Below are 20,000 nucleotides of genomic sequence, written 5' to 3' on the forward strand. Positions count from 1 at the left end.
TTTATGGAATAATAAATAAATATAAAATAAAATAAAAAATCCAAAAATTCAAAACTAACAAAATCATCAAAAAGTGATAATAAAAAAGAACGAATAATGCAAATATAAATAATTTAATAAAGATATAAAATACTATGAACAAAATGTTGAAAAGTTATTAAAATGTGTTTTTTAATAAAATGTAAAAGATCTCAAACGAATGAATAAAATTCCAAATGAAACCTTAAACAAACATCAGGCCTCTCGGTGCTGATGGCTTCCTTTTAATGATCAGCAACGTTTCCACAGTGACTTTGAAATAAATGTTATTCATCCTTTAATCTTCGTGCTGCTCCTTTAATCTGCAGGTAAAAGCAGGAAGTGTATCTGAAGACATGTTAAATGAGCCCAGGTGTGACGCTCACCTGTGTGTGAGGATGTCCTGGAAGCGGATGAAGGTCTGTGTGAGCGCGTTCAGTTCGTACACGGTGGAGTTGATGCTGTAGACACTCGTGCCACGATCAGGGATCTTCTGACTGTTGGCGACGGCGAGGAAAAACCTGCCGTCGATCTGAAACGGCTCCCAGTCTGTCGCTCCGACTGTCTGCGGAAAGAAGGGGACACTCAGAGAACCAGGGTACGAAGGGTAACCCTCTGATAATCCTACACTTGGTGGGAGGGGCTTTGACTGCAGGAGTCCCTTCAACGCAGCTTTTAGTGGAGAAAGAAGAACTTCTCCTTGGCATGGTGGATGCTGATTGGCTAAACTTGGAGAAAACAACCACAACACGCTCTGTTTTCAAAACTCAGGGAAGCCAGAGGAGATGGAAAACAACAAGCAAGAACCAGAGTGACTCCCATCACCCTCTGGAACACAAACTTGGAGTAATCAGGACCCTACACCACCGGGCAGAACATGTTCCCTCTAAGCCTGAAGGGAAAAAGAAGGAACACACACATGTAAAGGAAGCACTCAAAACCTGCGGCTATCCTAAATGGGCGTTCTTAAAGTCAGCAAAGAGGCACAGAAAAGAAGACCAGACACCAGCGAGGGAGGATAAGAAGGACAGACGCAACAACATTGTCATCCCCTATGTAGCCGGTGTATCAGAGAAACTCAGGAGAGTTTTCTCCAAGCACAACATCCCAGTGTATTTCAGACCCAGCAACACACTCAGACACAAACTGGTTCACCCGAAAGACAAAACGCCAAAACACAGACTTAACAATGTGGTGTTTGCTGTACAGTGCAGCGAGGAATGCCCAGACCTCTACATCAGAGAGACCAAACAGCCACTTCACAAGCGCATGGCACAACACAGAAGAGCCACCTCCACAGGACAAGACTCAGCAGTCCATCTGCATCTAAAGGTCAAAGGTCACTCTTTCGAGGATGCCAATGTTCACATTTTGGACAGAGAGGACAGATGGTTTGAAAGAGGAGTGAAAGAAGCATCTATGTCCACTGTGAGCGACCATCTTTGAACAGAGGCGGGGTTTACGACACCAACTCTCTGCCATCTATAATCCAGTTTTGAGATCCTTCCCAGACGCCTTAACGCCCACTCACATCCTGGACCATCTGACCTCAGGAAATCACATGATAAGGTGGGGCCAGGTTTCACAATGAACTCACCCGAAACTCTGGCTGATTGGGACACACACCCAGTTTCACACCTTGGCTCAGGCGATTAGAGGATCATCAGGGGGTCCTTTTGTCCCTCTGTGGGGGGAAACTCCCACTAGGTTTATATCTGGGACTCTCCACCATTTGACCTTAGAACTGAAGAAGCTTCTCGGACGAGAGGTGAAACGTCTTCAAGCAACTTAAAGAAGTCCAGACGCTTTTCTTTGCAAGCTCCTTTGACTATGATGACCTGGATGACTGAGAACCTTCACCGACAACCAGAGTGATGCTAAAGCTGAGTGCAAGCAGACCCAGCTGCCTGATCGTCAGGAGGTAACCGGAGCATCATGGCCTCCGTGTCTACCTGGATCCCTGTGTGATCGGACTGGGCTGGTTTTCACTCCCTCTGCTTAAACGGTAAAGGAAACAGGGTCTGTGTCCTCGGCAGGAGAGGGATGTGTGACAGCCTCAGATTTATAACGTTAACTGGTGACAGTGTGAACACACAGCTCACGTCATTAGGATGAGAAATGAGTCCATCAGAGGAACAGCTGAGAGTCAGAGGCTGAGGCGGTTTGGACACGTGCAGAGGAGGAAGAGTGGATATACGGGACGAGGATGATGAAGCTGCTGGGCAGGAGGAGAAGAGGAAGATCTGCACTGCAAAGAAGCTTAGCGCACACAGCTGTTAGGGTTAGATGAAGATTCCAGCTCATGTGCAGTAAGTGTGACCAGGATCAGTCACAGGGAAAAGCATCAGTTGAAAGTAGGTGTTTTCATCCCTGCTGCCTCCACTCGGGTGGGTGAACAAGTGTGTCTGCATGAATGTCAGACGTATGTGGGAAAGAAGAACTCGTCTGACTGCGAGGATGAGCCTTCTATCATTTAAAACACCAATGAGCACTGTGTAATCTATTACTTTGAATAGAGTAACGACTCCATCACTGCTTGTGAGCGTTGGGCTCACTGTACACACTGATCCATCCATTTTCTTCCACTTATCCACGGCAGCAGCCCAAGCAGAGAAGCCCAGACCTCCCTCTCCCCAGCCACCTCCTCCAGCTTGTGCCAGGGAACACCACGACGTTCCCAGGCCAGCCAAGAGATATAATCTCTCCAGCGTGTCCTGGGTCTGCCCCGGGGCCTCACCCAGGAGGCATCCTTGTCAGATGCTCAAACCACCTCGACTGACTGCTTTCGATGTGAAGGAGCAGCGGCTTAACTCTGAGCCCCTCCCTCTCTAAGGGCGAGGCCAGCCACCCTTCAGAGGAAGCCCATCTCAGGCCGGGCCCGGGGAGCGTCTGGTGGACTTTGGGATTCACTGACACATCACAATGAACTAAGGAGGCAGCTTTTAAATGAAGTCATAATTCAGTGCTTTATACGTTACTGTGAGACTATGAAACGCTCTGCTTCGTGCTGCCTGTGTGCAGCGGCTCGTGCAGCCTGCAGGGGGAGCTGGCGAGGTCTGGCTGGGTCTGATTGGAGCTATTTGCGGCTCCATTAGTCGTGTTGATGTCTGAGCAGTTTAATGCGTGCTGTGCCGGCTGTCAGCAGCTGAATTACAGGTTCAGGTGGTTTCATGATGCTTTAACATGTTTTTGTGGTTTTCAGAAGCAATAAAAGTCTTCTTCAGCGCAGCTGGAAACCCCCTCGCACACACGCATTAATTACACTGCTCTGGTTTCCTGTTTCATCTTTGACATCAACAGACTGAAAAACATATTTTCATCAGCGTAAGATGATTTTTATGACCTGCTTTCATGTGCACATCTGTCACCACATTAATGTTTTAAACAAGCAGCTGCGTCTGTGCAGGCATCGCTGTTTGCCAGGCTGCAGGTACACAGCGCTCATCATCATCACCACCTTCACCCTGAAACCCCACACACTGACTTTAATAAGACCGTTATCTTTGGTTGTTGTCACTGCAGGAGCGAATGATGCGACGGGTTCTGGGGAGGAGGAGCTAAAACAACTCAGAGCGGGGTCGAGAGTAATGGCAGCAGGTAGGTGTGAGAGTAAGTCAGCTGCAGGTGAACCTGAGATCACGCTAACAACACTGAAGCTCCAAGACCCTGCAGATATTAGGGGCGGGGCCTGTTTGACTGACCGGTGGATGGCGACACAGGCGGCTGTAGCTGCTAGCTTCACCTGAACTGGACCTCTGCACCGTGTTGACATCATGTGACCAGTAACATGGCTGTACTAACAGACCGTCCAGGAAGGCGGAGCGGCAGTTTGGTGAGAGAAATTTGAGCATTTTGATTGGATGTTAGCTGATTACTCACACTCTTCCAAATATGGTAAATTTTTCCAAAAAACAGCTAAATGAGGCTAAAACGGAGGCTTCAGAGAGCGTGATGTCACAATGGATACATCCACCATAATCCAGAGTAAGCGAGGTGAGGACGATCCAAACAACCTGCAACGTGCTCCTGTGATCCAGGATCAACGACGACCAAAAAAAACACTGAAGCTCAGAAATTAAGGGGCAAAAACACAGAAATATCAAGTGTGGCTGGAAAACAGCGTTTACCTGCAGAGGCACACCTGCACCAATCAGAGCCCGGCTGAGAGCGAGGTGTTTCCCTGAAGCTGTGAGTCAGCGTGGTATTTTTACCAGCCTGTGATTTGCGGTCGGGCAGCGTCACGCCGCTGCTGTTATCATGTGACTCACTGACAACATCCTCATTGTCATGTCTGCTCTGACATCTGCCAGGACTCACCTGGACAGGTAAGCAGCACCGCCCCAGCTAAAAACATCCTGAGGGGGGCGCTGTCCCGAGTTCATCCTCTGAAGAGGACGCACAAGATGAAACAATCCTGTGAGAATAAATGTGAGCGGACATGTTTCACTGTCCGCGAGTTCAGTGTCACAATAAAATAATCCTTTAAAGTTTGGCTCATATCGCTGAGTTTCAATATGTAGGATGATTAAACGATCCCAGATAATAAAAAAAGTTTAATTCATCAATGAAAAAGATCATTATGTGACAGAACTTAATAGATATGAGAAAAAATATCTTTCTTCTGAAATGTTTGTCATAAATCATTCATGTGCGAAGAAGCTACGTCTGTCACGTGTCCAGGTCTGCCAGACAGGAGACGCAGCATCTCAGGACTTCCTGCTCCATTAAAAATAGAAATAAAAATAATAAAAATAAAGTCTCATTTTTAAATGTTCTTGTCTGTAATTCAATCAAATAAAACAATCTACAGTTATACTGATAATCTCCATAATCAATCAAACCTATGTATCTCATGTTCATCACTTTGACCTGCTGACAGGTCCTGCAGATTTATCAACTCAATCTTAGTAATCGGTGCATTTACTCGAATCCTGGGAGTTGAGAATAAAGAGATCGGTGGGGCTGTTCTCACAGCTGTTACAATAATGTTCAACATCCATGTTAGCAGGAAGTTAGCGAGATAGTAAAGATGACACACCACGGTGGTTAGCTGCAGAGCTGTGGTTAGGCTAATGCAAACAGATTAATTAATCTGCTGCTGGTTTGGATTACTCTGTGAAAACGCCCTGATCCTCAGCTGACACACCTGAGCTTAAAGACGTGCTGCACGTGACCAGAGCTGATGAACAGCAGGACGAGCGAACGCGTCGGTTTTATTAATGATGCAAACAGCCAAGGTCAACAAGCAGGCAGATTACTGAGTACAGATGACTTCATGTTCAGGAAACGTCTCTGGAGGAGGGTTTAACCAACCACGAGCCTCACAGCTGAGTCCAGCCTGCTTTGTGAACATGCTTTCACTGTCAGTCATCTACAGTCACCCACTGGTCGCTGCATCAGTGCTAGGAAACTAACTGTATATAAAAGAAGGATGTGACATCACCGCTGGTTAGTGAGGTCATGCTGCGAAGCCACAAACTGAACGTTATTGCTGTCACCGTGTTTAAAACCAGAGGTCCCTGGTGTGCAGTAGATCTGACTCGGAAACTGACCGATGCTGCATTCTCATTGGCTAATAACTCACCAATGACCAAACCCTATGTTGCTGTCCTCTGTGACTGTAACTGGACGATAGTTTCCAAAATGAGCTTCATGTTTCATTTACAGCTGAAACATGAGGGAAACATTCACTGAGCTCGAGTCAGCTGAGCAGGACACTCACAGACAACCAGAGGAGTCGCCCCCTGCTGGCCATTAAACGTTAGTGCACTTCCTCTTTGGTGTAACATTTCAGACCAGGAAGGTAAAAGGTTTACGAAAGCCGACGGTGGGGAGACCCTGAAAGACAGGCAAACACTGACCTGGATGCTCTGGAAGGTCTGGAAAGAACCATCCAGCCAGACGTAGATGGTGGAGCTGATGATGGTGGTTCGACCGTCAAAGGTGTTGGCCACCACCAAAAAGTGGTACGGCCCCACAGTAAAGAACTCCCAGTCGTAGGCTCCGGACGTCAGCAGAGTCTGGTTCACCTCAAATAGCTGCAGAGACAGGAGGGACGGGTTAGGACCGAAAACACGAGGACAGAGACGATCAGGAGCATCTCCTGAAGACCTTCTATGACTCTGTGGTGGCTTCTGCTATCTTTTATGGTGTGGTCTGCTGGGGCGGCAGCATCTCTGCTGGGGACAGGAAGAGACTGAACAGGGTGATCCGAAGGGCCAGCTCTGTTCTAGGATGCCCTCTGGACCCAGTGGAGGTGGTGAGTGACAGGAGAATGGCGGCTAAGCTGTCATCCCTGATGGACAACATCTCCCACCCCATGCAGCAGACTGTGACAGCACTGAGCAGCTCCTTCAGTGGGAGACTGCGGCACCCACGGTGTGGGACGGAGAGATTTCGCAGGTCTTTCCTCCCCACTGCTGTCAGACTCCACAATAAAGACTTTAACTGATCAAGCACACACATCCATACATATGCAATAATACTAAGTGCAATAATCCTTTCTGTCATCGTTGTATTTTTACTCAGTTGTATATAGTATTTGTATTTGTATTCTATTTTTATCTTATTGTATATTTATTTTATTTTATTCTACTGTATATAGTATTTTATTTTATTCTATTCTGTACAGTTGTGTACTGTATTTATTCTTATTGTATTCTAATTTTTGCGTCATAACTTTTGCACTGTCCACTTCCTGCTGTGACAAAACAAATTTCCCACGTGTGGGACTAATAAAGGTTATCTTATCTTATCTATAAAGGACAGGAGAAGATCTCATGTTGTGACTGAACAGCAGCACCTTTGTGTCGGGGTTCCACCTGTAGATCACACTGTGGATGTTGTGGTTGGAGTCTCTTTCTGAGGACACACAGGGACACATTGACATGATTTCGACACTTCAGTTCTCGTCCATGTGATCACAGAGTAAAGCCAGAGAAGTGCATCCAGCTTAGAAGAACGAGTCGTCTAACAACGAGAAACACAAAACCCATCACATGAAATCTCCACGGAGATTAGCCTCAACAAAAGGGAATCACCGTCAGCTGCATCTCACACCTTCATGTAATCTGATTACATCTCTACAAAACCCTGGAACTGAGTCTCTATTTGTTTTTTGTACCTGACCAACACCAGATTATCTTCAGGAGCAACCTTGGCTAATTTCTTTTCAGAGTGACTAAGATGATGGACTCTGATCTGCAGGACCGTCCAGCTACCAAATGCTCAGAAAAACACAGGTCTGCGAATCACTGTGGCTGTGATAGAACAGACTGATGGTTTGGACTGTGCTTGGTGCAAAGACACAACCTCATTCAGTTTCTGTTTCAGGTATTTTACCCACAGACTAACAGGTAGAGATGACGACGGACAAATAACATGTTTGACCAAACTGTTTGGTTTACGGTTGAGACGAGTTTCTAATCTTCACCCTCGGTATGGAGCTCTCAGAGCTCTGTCACTGTTTGTTTTCCACGTGTTAAAAGCTGAGTCGTGCACAGACATTGCCATATTAAAGTTTGTCGTTGATGCTATCTGAAGGGTGTGTGTCAGTACTCATGGAGGTACCTGCAGGCCTAAACCTGCCCACTTTAAAGTTCTCTGCATGCAGACCGGAGGTTTCCTGGATGCACGTTTGTGAGAGGGATTAGCATCCATGAAGTGAAAATAATCCACGTGTTTAGTGATCCTGGTTTGTCCAGTTACAGTTTGAGTTCTGTGAAAATGAAGGAAAGAAATTCCTAAATGGTTAAAACAGTCATGGCGGTGATGTTCAGACCTGTGACTCGAATAAAGTCTCATTCAAAATCATTTCATCTGAGTTGACTTTTTTCTACAACACAAATGTATTTGAGTAAGTTTGGATAGTTTTGTTGGAGACACGACTGCAGACGACCTGTTTTTAAATAAAGACATTAAAATATTCTTGTAAATGCAGAAGTTTGAGGTTTGAACCATTAATGAATCTTTAAAATATCCCGTCTGAGTTTTCACAGCCTGCTAGCAGCTAATTATTTACCCGGCACAAAAGTCCCTTCATAATCTGCCAGTTTTTGCTCGTTTCATGTATTTAGCAGATAAAGAGGACAGAAAATCAAAGTTGGCCCATTTATATCGAACGTGTTGGTGCTGAGGTGATTTCGGCCGGTGCGCTGTGACTTCACCATCATTCAGAATAAACACGAGCTCAAACAGAGAGACGGCGCACAGAGGTGTGTGATCTAACCACAGTACACCTGCACAGCCTCAGCCTCAGGAGTGTTTTATCTTTACAGGAAGTGCACACATGAATGTGTTTGAAGTGTTTACACTGACGAGGAGATACGAGCTCTTCAAAGCTCCTGTTTGGTCAGGTGGAAACCTCGTATCTCCATCATCAAAAAGCCTCGTTTTAACCTTTAAACCCATCAGAAACGACCGGCTGCTCTGGAGCTCCTCATCCCGCTGCAGAGACTCATTAAACTCAGATACTTCCTTCACTGCGGAAAATACCCTGAACATGAAGGAAAATCAAATTGAACGAATAAATACTGCCGATCAGGAACGTTTGATCCTGAAAGTTCATCTTTGATCTGGAAATAAAAAGAAAAGTTTTATTAAAGGTTCTGTTTGCAGCATTTTTATGCATGAAATGCTTCGTTGGCCTCACAGACTGCAGGAGAGGGACATCTCGGGGCACAAAGAGCCGACGCCACTCTCCATTTATTATTTTAAAATTTTGATTAACTCGTGGCCTGATGATGTTCTCCTGTGGAGACAACAATGAGCTCTTATCCTGGTTTTGTGTGATGCCCCAGCAGCTGCAGTGATCCATTCATTTAAAATGAAAAAGACTGCATTACAGTCCACTTCCTGTTTACCTCGTCTGTGATTGGCCACGACCAGGAAGCTGTGGTTGTGAATGCGAAAGGCCTCCCAGTCCTGGGCAGTGTGAGTCTCCAGAGTCTGATAATGGACGAAACGCCGCCGCCGCCGATGCCACTGATAGATGACAGACCGCTCAGACCCCGCCTCTCTGAAGTTTGCCGCCACCACGAGAAAAATCTGAAGGACAGAAACACGGAGATGGATTTGGTTTAACATCACAGCGCCGAGCGGCCCTGCTCAGCTTTCACTGAACGACGACTCACAGAAGTCTGTGTGCGCTGCAGTGACCTCTGACCTCTGCAGAGACTGTTCCTTTACACACTTCTCTGAGTTAACAGGACTGAATACCTGCAGCACAATACCTGCACACAGCTGTGTGTGTGTGTCACACACTGTGCAAACAAGGCCAACACAATGTGCACACAAGGGTTCAAAGAGAATCAGCCTCAGATCTGTTTGTCCTCCTGTCCTCCGCCCTCTGAGCTCCATCCACTCCACGACTCTCAGCTGCACCACCGGATTTATTAATCATGTTTTAAATGTTCTGCCTGTTTCGCTTGATTAGATCTGATCCCTCTGGCCTGATGGCACTTTGTGTTTTCTGTCTGTGACAGAAACAAGCTGCTTCGTCCACCGACGTCCACGCCAAGGACCGCACACGAGTGTGATGTGAGACAGTATTGATTTTATCCAACAATAAATCGCATGATGGCACAAAGACATTTAGTTTCTATGGTAACAGCCAACAGAAGGACAGTTAGCGATTAGCTATAACTTCTCTCTGTTGTCAGCATGTTTACGTCGTCAGCTGACGCTCATCTATACAAAACACACGACACACAGAACATACAACGATCCGTGACTGTCGCAGTGACAGTGGGAGCTCGTGTCGTGCATCAGTCACAGCAGCACGGTGCTGGCTGCTCGTAGGCCGTGGGTGGAGCTAAGCCCACAGCTTTGTGCTGAGCTCCTTGTACTCCTCGTCCATGTTGGAGGTGCTCACCTTGTTGTCGATGGTGAAGTGTTTCCAGGATCGAGCCTCCTGAGTGCTGATGTTCTGGTAGAGCTGGAAGGAGGCGTTGGTCCACCTGTAGATACCTGAGCCGGACCGAGAGTCCCTGCCAGGGGAGACATGAGGGTTAGACTGAGAGGACAGAGACTTGTCCACAGCTGTTTCTGCTGCCGTGTTATTACTTGTTGGCTGCAGCCATGAACAGGCCCTCAGACGGGATGGAGAAGACCTCGACGTCCAGGGTCTCTGAGCGGGTGTACAGGTCCTGGTAGTCCTCCACGTAATCCAGACGCTGCTTACCTGCACAAACAGGTGATACAGCTTACATGGACAGACACGTCGCAGGCACATGGCATCATCGTCAAACCAGCCCCATCCCAGCGCTACGTTCACATGAACCCTCCTACACTCTGCTCCACCCGCAACAGCAACTCAGGAAAAGTTTACTCTTCTCTTTACAGCAGACAAGTTAATATTATACCAGATCCTCTAAAATCATAACAATGTGTTCCTTTCTGGTTTGGTTCCAGAGGAGCTTTTTTAAAAACCTGAACCGTTTAAAATCATCATTTCTAATTTCTTACATACAGATTTGGCATCATGTCTATTTAAAACAACGTTTGTGATGTAAAGATTTATGCAATAAAATGAGCACCTCCTAACACAGAGTAAAATCACCCTCCTAATATAATGTGTTTTAGTCACATGACCCTGACATGTCTGAGGTGTGAGAGGTACTTCCTGTGTACGTCCAGACTCACTCTGCAGCAGCGTCCTCCAGCTCAGCCCGTCACAGATGAACAGACCCTTCCCCTGAGCATTGAACCACAGCTGGCCCTGCTCCGGCCTCGAGCAGGGAGGACGATCTCCCACAGTCACTCTGGCTTCGGCCTCTGAAACAGGACAGAGCGAGGGTTACACCTGAGGAGCGTCATGGGAACCGAGGACATGTGAGCTCCTGATAATAAGCTCCTATGTTTAACACTTCATAACAGCACACGATCATTTTATTGGCTTAAACCAAAGCAAACTTAAAAAATCTCTGAAGTACCAAAGGATGGCAGATTCACAGTTTCCTACTTATTCCTGTTGTTCAGGACCTCACTGTCGTCTACCTGACTGAAACCATCAGGCTCCCTCTGAGCCGCAGTCACAGTAAAAACTTACAAACATTTTTTCAATGAAACAAACATGTAGCAGAGAGCGCACATCAAATATAACCCAAAGAGCTCCAACAGCACAAACACGTCCAGAGGCCACGCCCCTAATAATGCAAACTTTAAACAGGTGAGTTATAAAAACATCCTCCCTGTACAGGTGTTATGAAGGAGAAACGATCCACAGAGACCAGTCTGTTTATTTCTGGTGAAGCTTTAACATGGGAGTCTATGGGGACTGACTCACTGCTGCCTCTGCTGGATGTTAGAGGAACTGCAGGGCTAGAGCCCTACAGTGAAACATGGTGGGGGGTAAACAGGACCCCTGATCATTCGCTAGCATGTTTCTCTGCAGCAAAGCTGGATGTGGAGGGCTCGGCTGGAAACACGTGCCTGTGTTCCTGTTAGCAGCTGCTTCAGTCTGTGCTCGGCAGATGAACACGCAGGTAATGAAGTGAAGGTTTCCATTTAACATGTCTGTGAAGGTTCTCAGTCATCCAGGTCATCGTAGTCAAAGGAGCTTGCAAAGAAAAGCGTCTGGACTTCTTTAGGTTGCTTGAAGACGTTTCACCTCTCATCCGAGAAGCTTCTTCAGTTCTAAGGTCAAATGGTGGAGAGTCCCAGATATAAACCTAGTGGGAGTTTCCATTTAACCACAAGAGATGAGTCCTCCATGATACATCAGACGTCTTCACCTGAGGGGCAGCCAGATCCAGATCCAGATCAAACTGCCACCACGTTACCACAAATGATGCAGACGTGCTCAGATAGAGCCTGACTCTAAAACAGGAGCTCTGCTGTGTTGTCTTCTGCTTTTCTCTGGAAGCAGAGACTCTGAGTGTTGAAACGAGGCAGCTGCTGTTTGTGTGGTGCGCTCAGGTATGTAAATCAAACACACCACAGACAGAGCTGACACAGGTTTATATAAACTGTGACTCATAAAGAGTCAGGATGACTGAAGGGTTCAGCACCGAGTCTTCAATCAGCTGAACTTTATTAACTCTGAGCATGGATGGATGGATGGATGGATGGATGGAAGGGTGGATGGATGGATGGATGGATGGATGGATGGAAGGGTGGATGGATGGATGATGATGATGGATGGATGGATGGATGGATGGGTGAGTGGATGGATGGATGGATGGAATATGGATGGATGATGATGGATGGATGAATAGATGGGTGGGTGAACGGATGGATGGATGGATGGATGGATGGATGAATAGATGGGTGGGTGGATGGATGATGATGGATGGATGGATGGAATATGGATGGATGGATGGATGGATGGAAGGGTGGATGGATGGATGGATGGATGGATGGATGGATGGATGGATGATGATGATGGATGGATGGATGGGTGAGTGGATGGATGGATGGATGGATGGAATATGGATGGATGATGATGGATGGATGAATAGATGGGTGGGTGAACGGATGGATGGATGGATGGATGGATGGATGGATGAATAGATGGGTGGGTGGATGGATGATGATGGATGGATGGATGGAATATGGATGGATGGATGGATGGATGGATGGATGGATGGATGGATGATGGATGGATGGATGGATGGATGGATGGATGGATGGATGATGGATGGAATATGGATGGATGGATGGATGGATGGATGATGGATGGAATATGGATGGATGATGATGGATGGATGAATAGATGGGTGGGTGAACGGATGGATGGATGGATGGATGGATAGGTGGGTGGATGGATGGATGATGATGGATGGATGGATGGATGGATGGATGGATGGATGGATGGATGGATGGATGGATGGAATATGGATGGATGGATGGATGGATGGATGGATGGATGGAATATGGATGGATGGATGGATGATGGATGGAATATGGATGGATGATGATGGATGGATGAATAGATGGGTGGGTGAACGGATGGATGGATGGATGGATGGATGGATAGGTGGGTGGATGGATGGATGATGATGGATGGATGGATGGATGATGGATGGGTGGATGGATGGATGGATGGATGGATGGATGGATGATGGATGGGTGGATGGATGGATGATGATGGATGGATGGATGATGGATGGGTGGATGGATGGATGGATGGATGGATGACGAAAGGATGAATAGATGGGTGGATGGATGGATGGGTGGGTGGATGGATGGATGGATGGATGGATGGATGGATGATGGATGGATGGATGATGATGGATGGATATGTCAATAGATGGGTGGGTGGATGGATGGATGGATGGATGGATGGATGGATGGATGGATGATGATGGATGGATGGATGATGATGGATGGATATGTCAATAGATGGGTGGGTGGATGGATGGATGGATGGATGGATGGATGATGGATGGATGATGGATGGATGATGATGGATGGATGGATGGATGGATGGATGGATGGATGGATGGATGGATGAATATATGGGTGGGTGGATGGATGGATGGATGAATAGATGGGTGGGTGGATGGATGGATGCATGGATTCATGGATGGATGGATGGATGAATAGATGGGTGGGTGGATGGATGGATGGATGCATGGATGGATGGATGGATGAATAGATGGGTGGGTGGGTGGGTGGGTGCATGGATGGCTGGATGGCTGGATGGCTGGCTGGCTGGATGGATGGGTGGGTGGATGGATGCATGGATGCATGGATGGATGGATGGATGAATAGATGGGTGGGTGGATGGATGGATGGATGCATGGATGGATGGATGGATGAATAGATGGGTGGGTGGGTGGGTGGATGGATGGATGGATGGATGGGTGGATGGATGGATGATGGATGGATGATGGATGGATGAATAGATGGATGGATGGACAGATGGGTGGATGGATGGACAGTGGTGTTTGTTGGTGGCACAGAGGTAGGATAAGCTGCTCCTTCCACTGACTGTGACACAGTAACACAAACACACCTGTGTGAATCAGCTTCTGTCTGACCTCACGCTGTCATGGAAACACACATCAAACAGCAGGAGAGAGGCTGAGTCTGCAGGTAGCGCACACACACACACACACACACACACACACACACACACACACACACACACACACACAGTAGCTGCAGAGCTGTCAGTCACAGGTGTTTTCATGCTTCAGGTTACTCGATCACTGAGACCATCACAGTGCCGGGTTCACGGACCAAACACTCGCAGGGGTGGAGGAAGTCCTCGGATCCTTGCTTTGGCAGCGAGCCTGATGAGTCAGTCACCCCCAGCTCAGTGTTTTTCCACACAAAGGTTAGAGGTGTGCAGGGCCATACTGCGGTTTTCATCCAAACCACAGCCTTTTGTTCAGCCTAAGAGGAGCTTTTAGTCTAACCCTAACCAGCCGGTTAAGTAAACACTTAAAGTGGAAAAAAGTGAAACAAAGATCTCTTCACCTGTGAGACTGTCACTACTGACTCCACCACAGCATCCAGGCACTGAATACAGCACCTACTAACAGTCGGAATAGAACTTTGAGTCAGGAAACGTGCAAAATATAGACGTGAAGAGGTGAGTGAGGTGAAACTCTGCTTTTCATGCGTCCTCTCACAAACCTGCTGGTGTGGATGTTGTTGGTGAATGAAACACATCTGTCAGCTGGAGCAGCTGAAAGTGTTTTTACTGTGGCTGATTATGAACACACTGTCACTCCAAACACACTCGTCGATGCTTTTTTTATCAGCCTTGCAGCACTAGCAGCTGAAAAGGAGCCTGTACAGCTCTCTCCCAAACTGCAGGGGGCGCTGTGCTGTGGCAGGTTTGTCTCCTCACCATAGGTGTAAACTGGTCCCTGCTGGTCCGGCTGGAAGGGGGTGGTCTTCAGGACCTGAGGGATGGACAGCTCAGTCAGAGCGGGGTCGGGGGAGGGACACAGTCTGGGCGTGGCGTCCGAACCGGGTAGCAGCACCAGCTGCCGCAGTAAACCCTGAAGAAGAGACAGAGCGGTGAGAACCAGCAGGACGGACAGTTGGCTGATCTGACCCTGATCAGAGACTCACGGAGAAGCGCCCCCTCCACCGCCCCCTGCTGCCGACGAAGAACCGGGACCCTCTGGTGCTCAGCTGGCTGGGGAAGGACTGGACCTGTTTACTGGGGGACAAGAAACCACTTAATGCCATGAAGTGGATCTCTACTGGTCTCTACTGGTCTCTATTGGTCTATGTGGTGTCAGCTCTCACAGCTCCAGAGGAAGTCCACAGTCAACAGTCAGCGTGGCGTACGGCCCGGTGACAGCCAGCACCACTGTGTGCCAGCGGTTATTGTCTAATCCAACGTCCTTAAAAGTCATTCGGCTCCGCCCACCAGGGCCAGGGGATGTGGTCAAGAAGTGGAGGCGGTTCTCAGACACTCGTAACCCCAGCAACAGCGAATCAGATCCCTCCCTCACCACAGAGAAGATGTACTCATTTGTCTGGAAGCAGAGAGAGAAAGAACACATTGGACTGGAACAAACTCGTCCAGAGTGGGCTGAACTGGGCCAGACTCATCCAAACTGGACCAGACTGGGCTGAACTGGACCAGACTGATCCAAGTTGGACCTAACTGCACCAAATTGGACCAAACTGGACCAGACTGGGCTGAACTGGACCAGACTGATCCAAGTTGGACCTAACTGCACCAAATTGGACCAAACTGGACCAGACTGGGCTGAACTGGACCAGACTGATCCAAACTGGACCAGACTGGACCAGATCCAGCTCCATTCCGCTGCATCACCTTCTGTCTCAGTGTCTGAATCTTCACCGTGGCAACCAATGAGAACTCAGAGGGAAAGTAGTAACAGTTGGTGAAGATCTGGGAGGCGGGGAAATTCAGAGGTGCTGCCACGGCGCTGGCCAATCGGAGACCTCTGGAACCTTTGGACTGAACCATCCGCACCTGGAGGGGTAGCGGATGAAATATTAGGGGTAGCTACCATCATAAATGTTCATACCTTCATGCTATCCTGTGTCTTACCTGAGTGGGCGTGGCATGTCCTGGGGGGGGCAGGGCTTTGGACAACAGGTCAAGAGGCAGCAGGTCTGAGGGGGAGAGAGCAGAGACGGGGTGAAATAAATCAAATAAGTTATTAATAATTTAGATTTTCTGAACCGTAAATCTGCTTCCTGTTGTTCTGCTAACCTCTCCTGCAGCCCCAGCAGTGAAACGCCACCAAGCAGACCATCATCGGACTCTATGAGTGTAACCCTAACGCCACTGACCCCACCGAAACTTTAGTGAAAACAAAGCATGGTTTACTGGAGCCCGATTTCCACCGCAGAGTTACACTGAACCAGCTGTATGTAGCTCGATTTAAATCACCGCAGGGACACATAAGCAGCGAACCAGGTTAGACAGTTTATCTCCTGCTGCTAATTTCAGATCCCTGAAAGCTGATTTTCATGAAAGCAGCGGCTAGTGAGGCGAGTTTATCAGCTCAGAGCTCATTTCCTCCAGCTCTGACTGATAAGTGTATCTGCAGTTAATCTGTATCAGCGATGACATGTAAATGATCTCAGATCAGTTTATTTTTATCCCCTCAGAGACGGACGTTTCTACGTCTGAAACCTCAGACCTGATCTTAAAAAAAAGCTCAAGCTTTTCAGCTTCCTGCCGAGCAGTCACAGATTTCTGCTCTGACTCTGATGAGGCTCGAGTAAATCATTAAAACATTAAAAATCAGTGTTAGACAGCGGCTGAGGGAGCAGAGACAGCATCAGGTCAACGTTAGTTTTCAGCTGGAATTCCCCTTTAAGCTCCTCTGAGGCCGTCTGTGTGTTTTGTTGCGCTTGAGGATCAATGTAAGATGAATGGAGGATGAATGGAGGATGAATGGAGGGAGGGGACGACATGTACAGAAACAGATCTCACATTTCAAAGACTGAAAACACAGAAGAACAAAGCAGCGAAAGCGTCTGAAACACAGCGAGACGTCAGAGTCGGAGCTGCAAAGCCTTCTCTGACATTTGGCATCAGTGAAGTCAGCGACAGGACACACCTCAGGGGTCAGAGTTCACAATACTCAACCTCAGGAAGGCTGCTCACAAAGCCCAGGAGCCAAACGCAGTTTCAGTTGCCGGAATAAATCAGCTTGTAGCAAAGAGAAAGATCAACAGTAATGTCATCAAAAGGAAACATGAAGTAAAGCTGTGTACTCAGCTCTTTAACCAGAACAGAAAGACAGGTGGGAACACCTGAAAGTTCCTCAACTGGAAGCTCCACTGAATAATGCCCAGAAACACATGATAGAGAGGACCAGGGGTCGGTTTAAACTGTGACAACGGAACAAACGTTATCCTCATGTTTTCCATCGTTACGCGACCCTCCTAACCCCACACCAGTCTGGTGACTGGATGTGTTTGGGGGCCTGTCCAGGATCTTCAGCACAACAGAACAACTTGAACAAGCAAGTCATGAATTAAAACTTCCTGTTAGGATACAACAAAGCTTTCAGCACAATGTCTGTCAGTAGTAATATATAAAAAACAAGCTCAAACCTTTATTTATCCAGTCTCACAAGAAAAAGTCTCTCTTATTTTTGTGCAGATTTTGTGTTTTGTTCTTCAGAAATGAATCTGACCTCCTGAAACATGTGACCGTCCCTTTAGAGCTGAAACCAGCACTCTGTATCTCCTCGTACCTGTACAGGGTCTCCAGCTGTGGCTCTGGACTCTGGCGGTGAGCAGCACCCAGGTGAGCAGCAGGAAGTGACACGAAAACATCACGCCCGTGTGCTGTGAACAGTTTGACTCCCGCTCACGGACCCGCTTCCTGTCCTGCGTCTCTCAACGTCATTCTCCAGTTGGCCTGAGGATCTCCTGGGCGGTGTTTCTTCAGCGTCTGTGGTCAAAGAGCAACACGACAAACGTCTCAGATTTGGTTCCTTACAGCGGCGTGTCCAACATTTCCACCCGGAGAACCCAGACGGCCGTCTCGCCAATTCTTCATGAACGCCACCAAGTTCATTTGTGTTCACATAACCTGGCTTCAAACCAGCAAACTGTCTCTTTATCTGTAACTACAGCTCAGCTTTCAGTTTAAAGCTGATCGTCCTGAAATAAAACTGCTAGCTTTATTTTTAGCTAATAATTTATTCTCTTTATTCATATTTGAGGTATTGCAGCTGTATATCTAACAGTCATTTTAACTGCCAGCCATATTTGCTGTGGTAGACATAGTGAAACATTTAATTTGTGGCCTTAATGGTTCAGCAGTTTTTGACTGTCAGCCGTACTTTCACATTACATTACATTTCACTTTGTTTCTTATCTGTCATTTTCAGTTAACTTTTAGTTAACTGCCTGTTTAAAATCATTTCTGTGGTTACGGCAGAAGGACCCTTGGTGGGACTCTCCATGTTACACCTGCACCAGGTGGGATTTTCACAGCACTACAGACTGGTTTAAACTGGTTTAATAAATGATGCTGAACATACAAAACTCGAGTAACGTGCAAACCTGTGGCTGAGAAATATCACACTGTGTAATTTTACCATCAGACTGCACTATCAACACTTCACGCGGTCACATTGATCACAAAACGATTAAACGATGAGCCAAAGATAAGAACAGCTGCTAAAGATAAAATCATGTGAACTCGTTTCGTTTCTCCCCGTCGTGTAACGAAGCTCGTCTCCTGAACACTAACCTGCTAACATGAGCGTCTGGCCCACATTTGAATCACATGAGAATCTGTGAGAGGAAAACAAAGATGCAAAAGCTTTGATGCACAGTGACGTCATATCTGAGCAAACCTGGGTCAGAGGTCAGAGGTTTAACCAGCCTCCTGAGGTCCAGCTCCAGTCCTAGTCTGTGAAGAGGTTTCAGGACATGCGAGGAGACCTCTGACTTGAGCACAGGTAAGAAGAGGCGGTGAGAGGAGCTCAGAGTGGGGAGGTCTGGCGTGCTGTGACCTCACAGACGTACAGTCTCTGCTCTACCTGTCGGCCGTCCTTAAACCGTCCTCTTCGTCTTTGCTGGACATTTATCTGTTCTTCAGAGAAACCAAAAACACAACCAGGCTCATCATCAGTCCACCTTTAAAAGTGTTCTCAGTGTCTGAGATGAACCTGATGATCTTCAGCGTGTCTCCACCTTCAGGTGCAGACCTCCACCTGTCGTCTCCTCCTCCCTCACCACGTTTCCTCTTCTTTAAGTCCTCCACAGTTTCTCCTTTCCTTCCTCTGAGGCTGCTGTCTGTGCAGCGACTGGAGATGATTTTCAGCTTCAGGTGAGTATGACTGAGGAGAGAGAGAATTTACCTGCACGTGAGCTGGCCTCGCTCGCCCCACATTTAAATAAAAAAGACTGGGAGGGGCTGAGGAGCGAGAGGGAGGGAGGGGCGGCTGCCTCCTCTTTACCTGTGACACACTTGAACTCACCTGAAGACAAACCTGACAGACAAAGCTGGACAGAGTCCACCTGAGGTTTCTGCACGTTGCTGCTGCAGGTTAGTTCACGTATTACTGGTCAGAGCAGCTGACACATTTCGCTGCCTCGGTGATCAGATATGATCACTTCCTGTCGGCGACCATGACGCTGATCAGACCAGCCAATGGGTGACCGCACGCTGTGCTAGTCCATCTTTTATATACAGTCAGTCTGTGTTAAACTGATAAGCCCGACCGATATCAGATTTTTAACAGCGATACTGATATTCAGTGATTTAAAAGCCAATATTCAGACATTTCGGCCGATATTTGTCACTCTTTTCGTCCTTCTCGTTCCTCGTTTTTACCCTCTGCCCAGGTCGGATCAGCTGTTTGCTGTTTGTGACGTTTCAAACATAAACATGGAAGATGCAGAGCGCTCTCTGGTGGACAAATGATGTAAGGTTAAAGGGTGTTTCTGTTGTCTCATGTATCGTCTGTGACGAGCTGAAACTAACAGAGCAGCAAATAATAATCTGAGCTCTCCATGAATTTGGTGCGGCTCTAAAAATGATGTCATATTGAATTCTTATTATTTTGTGTGTC

At 47.4% G+C, this 20,000-nt stretch overlaps 1 protein-coding gene across 1 annotated transcript in view; it reads right to left on the reverse strand.

The window, feature by feature from the left end:
• Positions 1–20,000, reverse strand: part of LOC113008430 (thrombospondin-type laminin G domain and EAR repeat-containing protein) — a 22,092-nt gene that overhangs the window by 1,817 nt on the left and 275 nt on the right. The window contains exons 1-15 of the mRNA XM_080290764.1: positions 19,407–20,000; positions 18,780–19,265; positions 17,667–17,866; positions 16,004–16,068; positions 15,764–15,925; positions 15,226–15,458; positions 15,046–15,136; positions 14,819–14,972; positions 10,660–10,791; positions 10,081–10,198; positions 9,890–10,004; positions 8,880–9,063; positions 6,821–6,879; positions 5,880–6,056; positions 405–583 (exon numbers count right to left, since the gene is read on the reverse strand). The exon at positions 19,407–20,000 is cut by the window's right edge and continues 275 nt beyond it. Of these exons, the coding sequence (XP_080146890.1) occupies positions 405–583; positions 5,880–6,056; positions 6,821–6,879; positions 8,880–9,063; positions 9,890–10,004; positions 10,081–10,198; positions 10,660–10,791; positions 14,819–14,972; positions 15,046–15,136; positions 15,226–15,458; positions 15,764–15,925; positions 16,004–16,068; positions 17,667–17,748 (1,751 nt within the window). The 5' untranslated portion in view covers positions 17,749–17,866; positions 18,780–19,265; positions 19,407–20,000. The remainder of the gene's footprint in view (positions 1–404; positions 584–5,879; positions 6,057–6,820; positions 6,880–8,879; positions 9,064–9,889; positions 10,005–10,080; positions 10,199–10,659; positions 10,792–14,818; positions 14,973–15,045; positions 15,137–15,225; positions 15,459–15,763; positions 15,926–16,003; positions 16,069–17,666; positions 17,867–18,779; positions 19,266–19,406) is intronic.

The sequence above is a fragment of the Astatotilapia calliptera genome, chromosome 16 (genome assembly GCF_964374335.1).
Source record: "Astatotilapia calliptera chromosome 16, fAstCal68.1, whole genome shotgun sequence".
NCBI lineage: Eukaryota > Metazoa > Chordata > Actinopteri > Cichliformes > Cichlidae > Astatotilapia > Astatotilapia calliptera.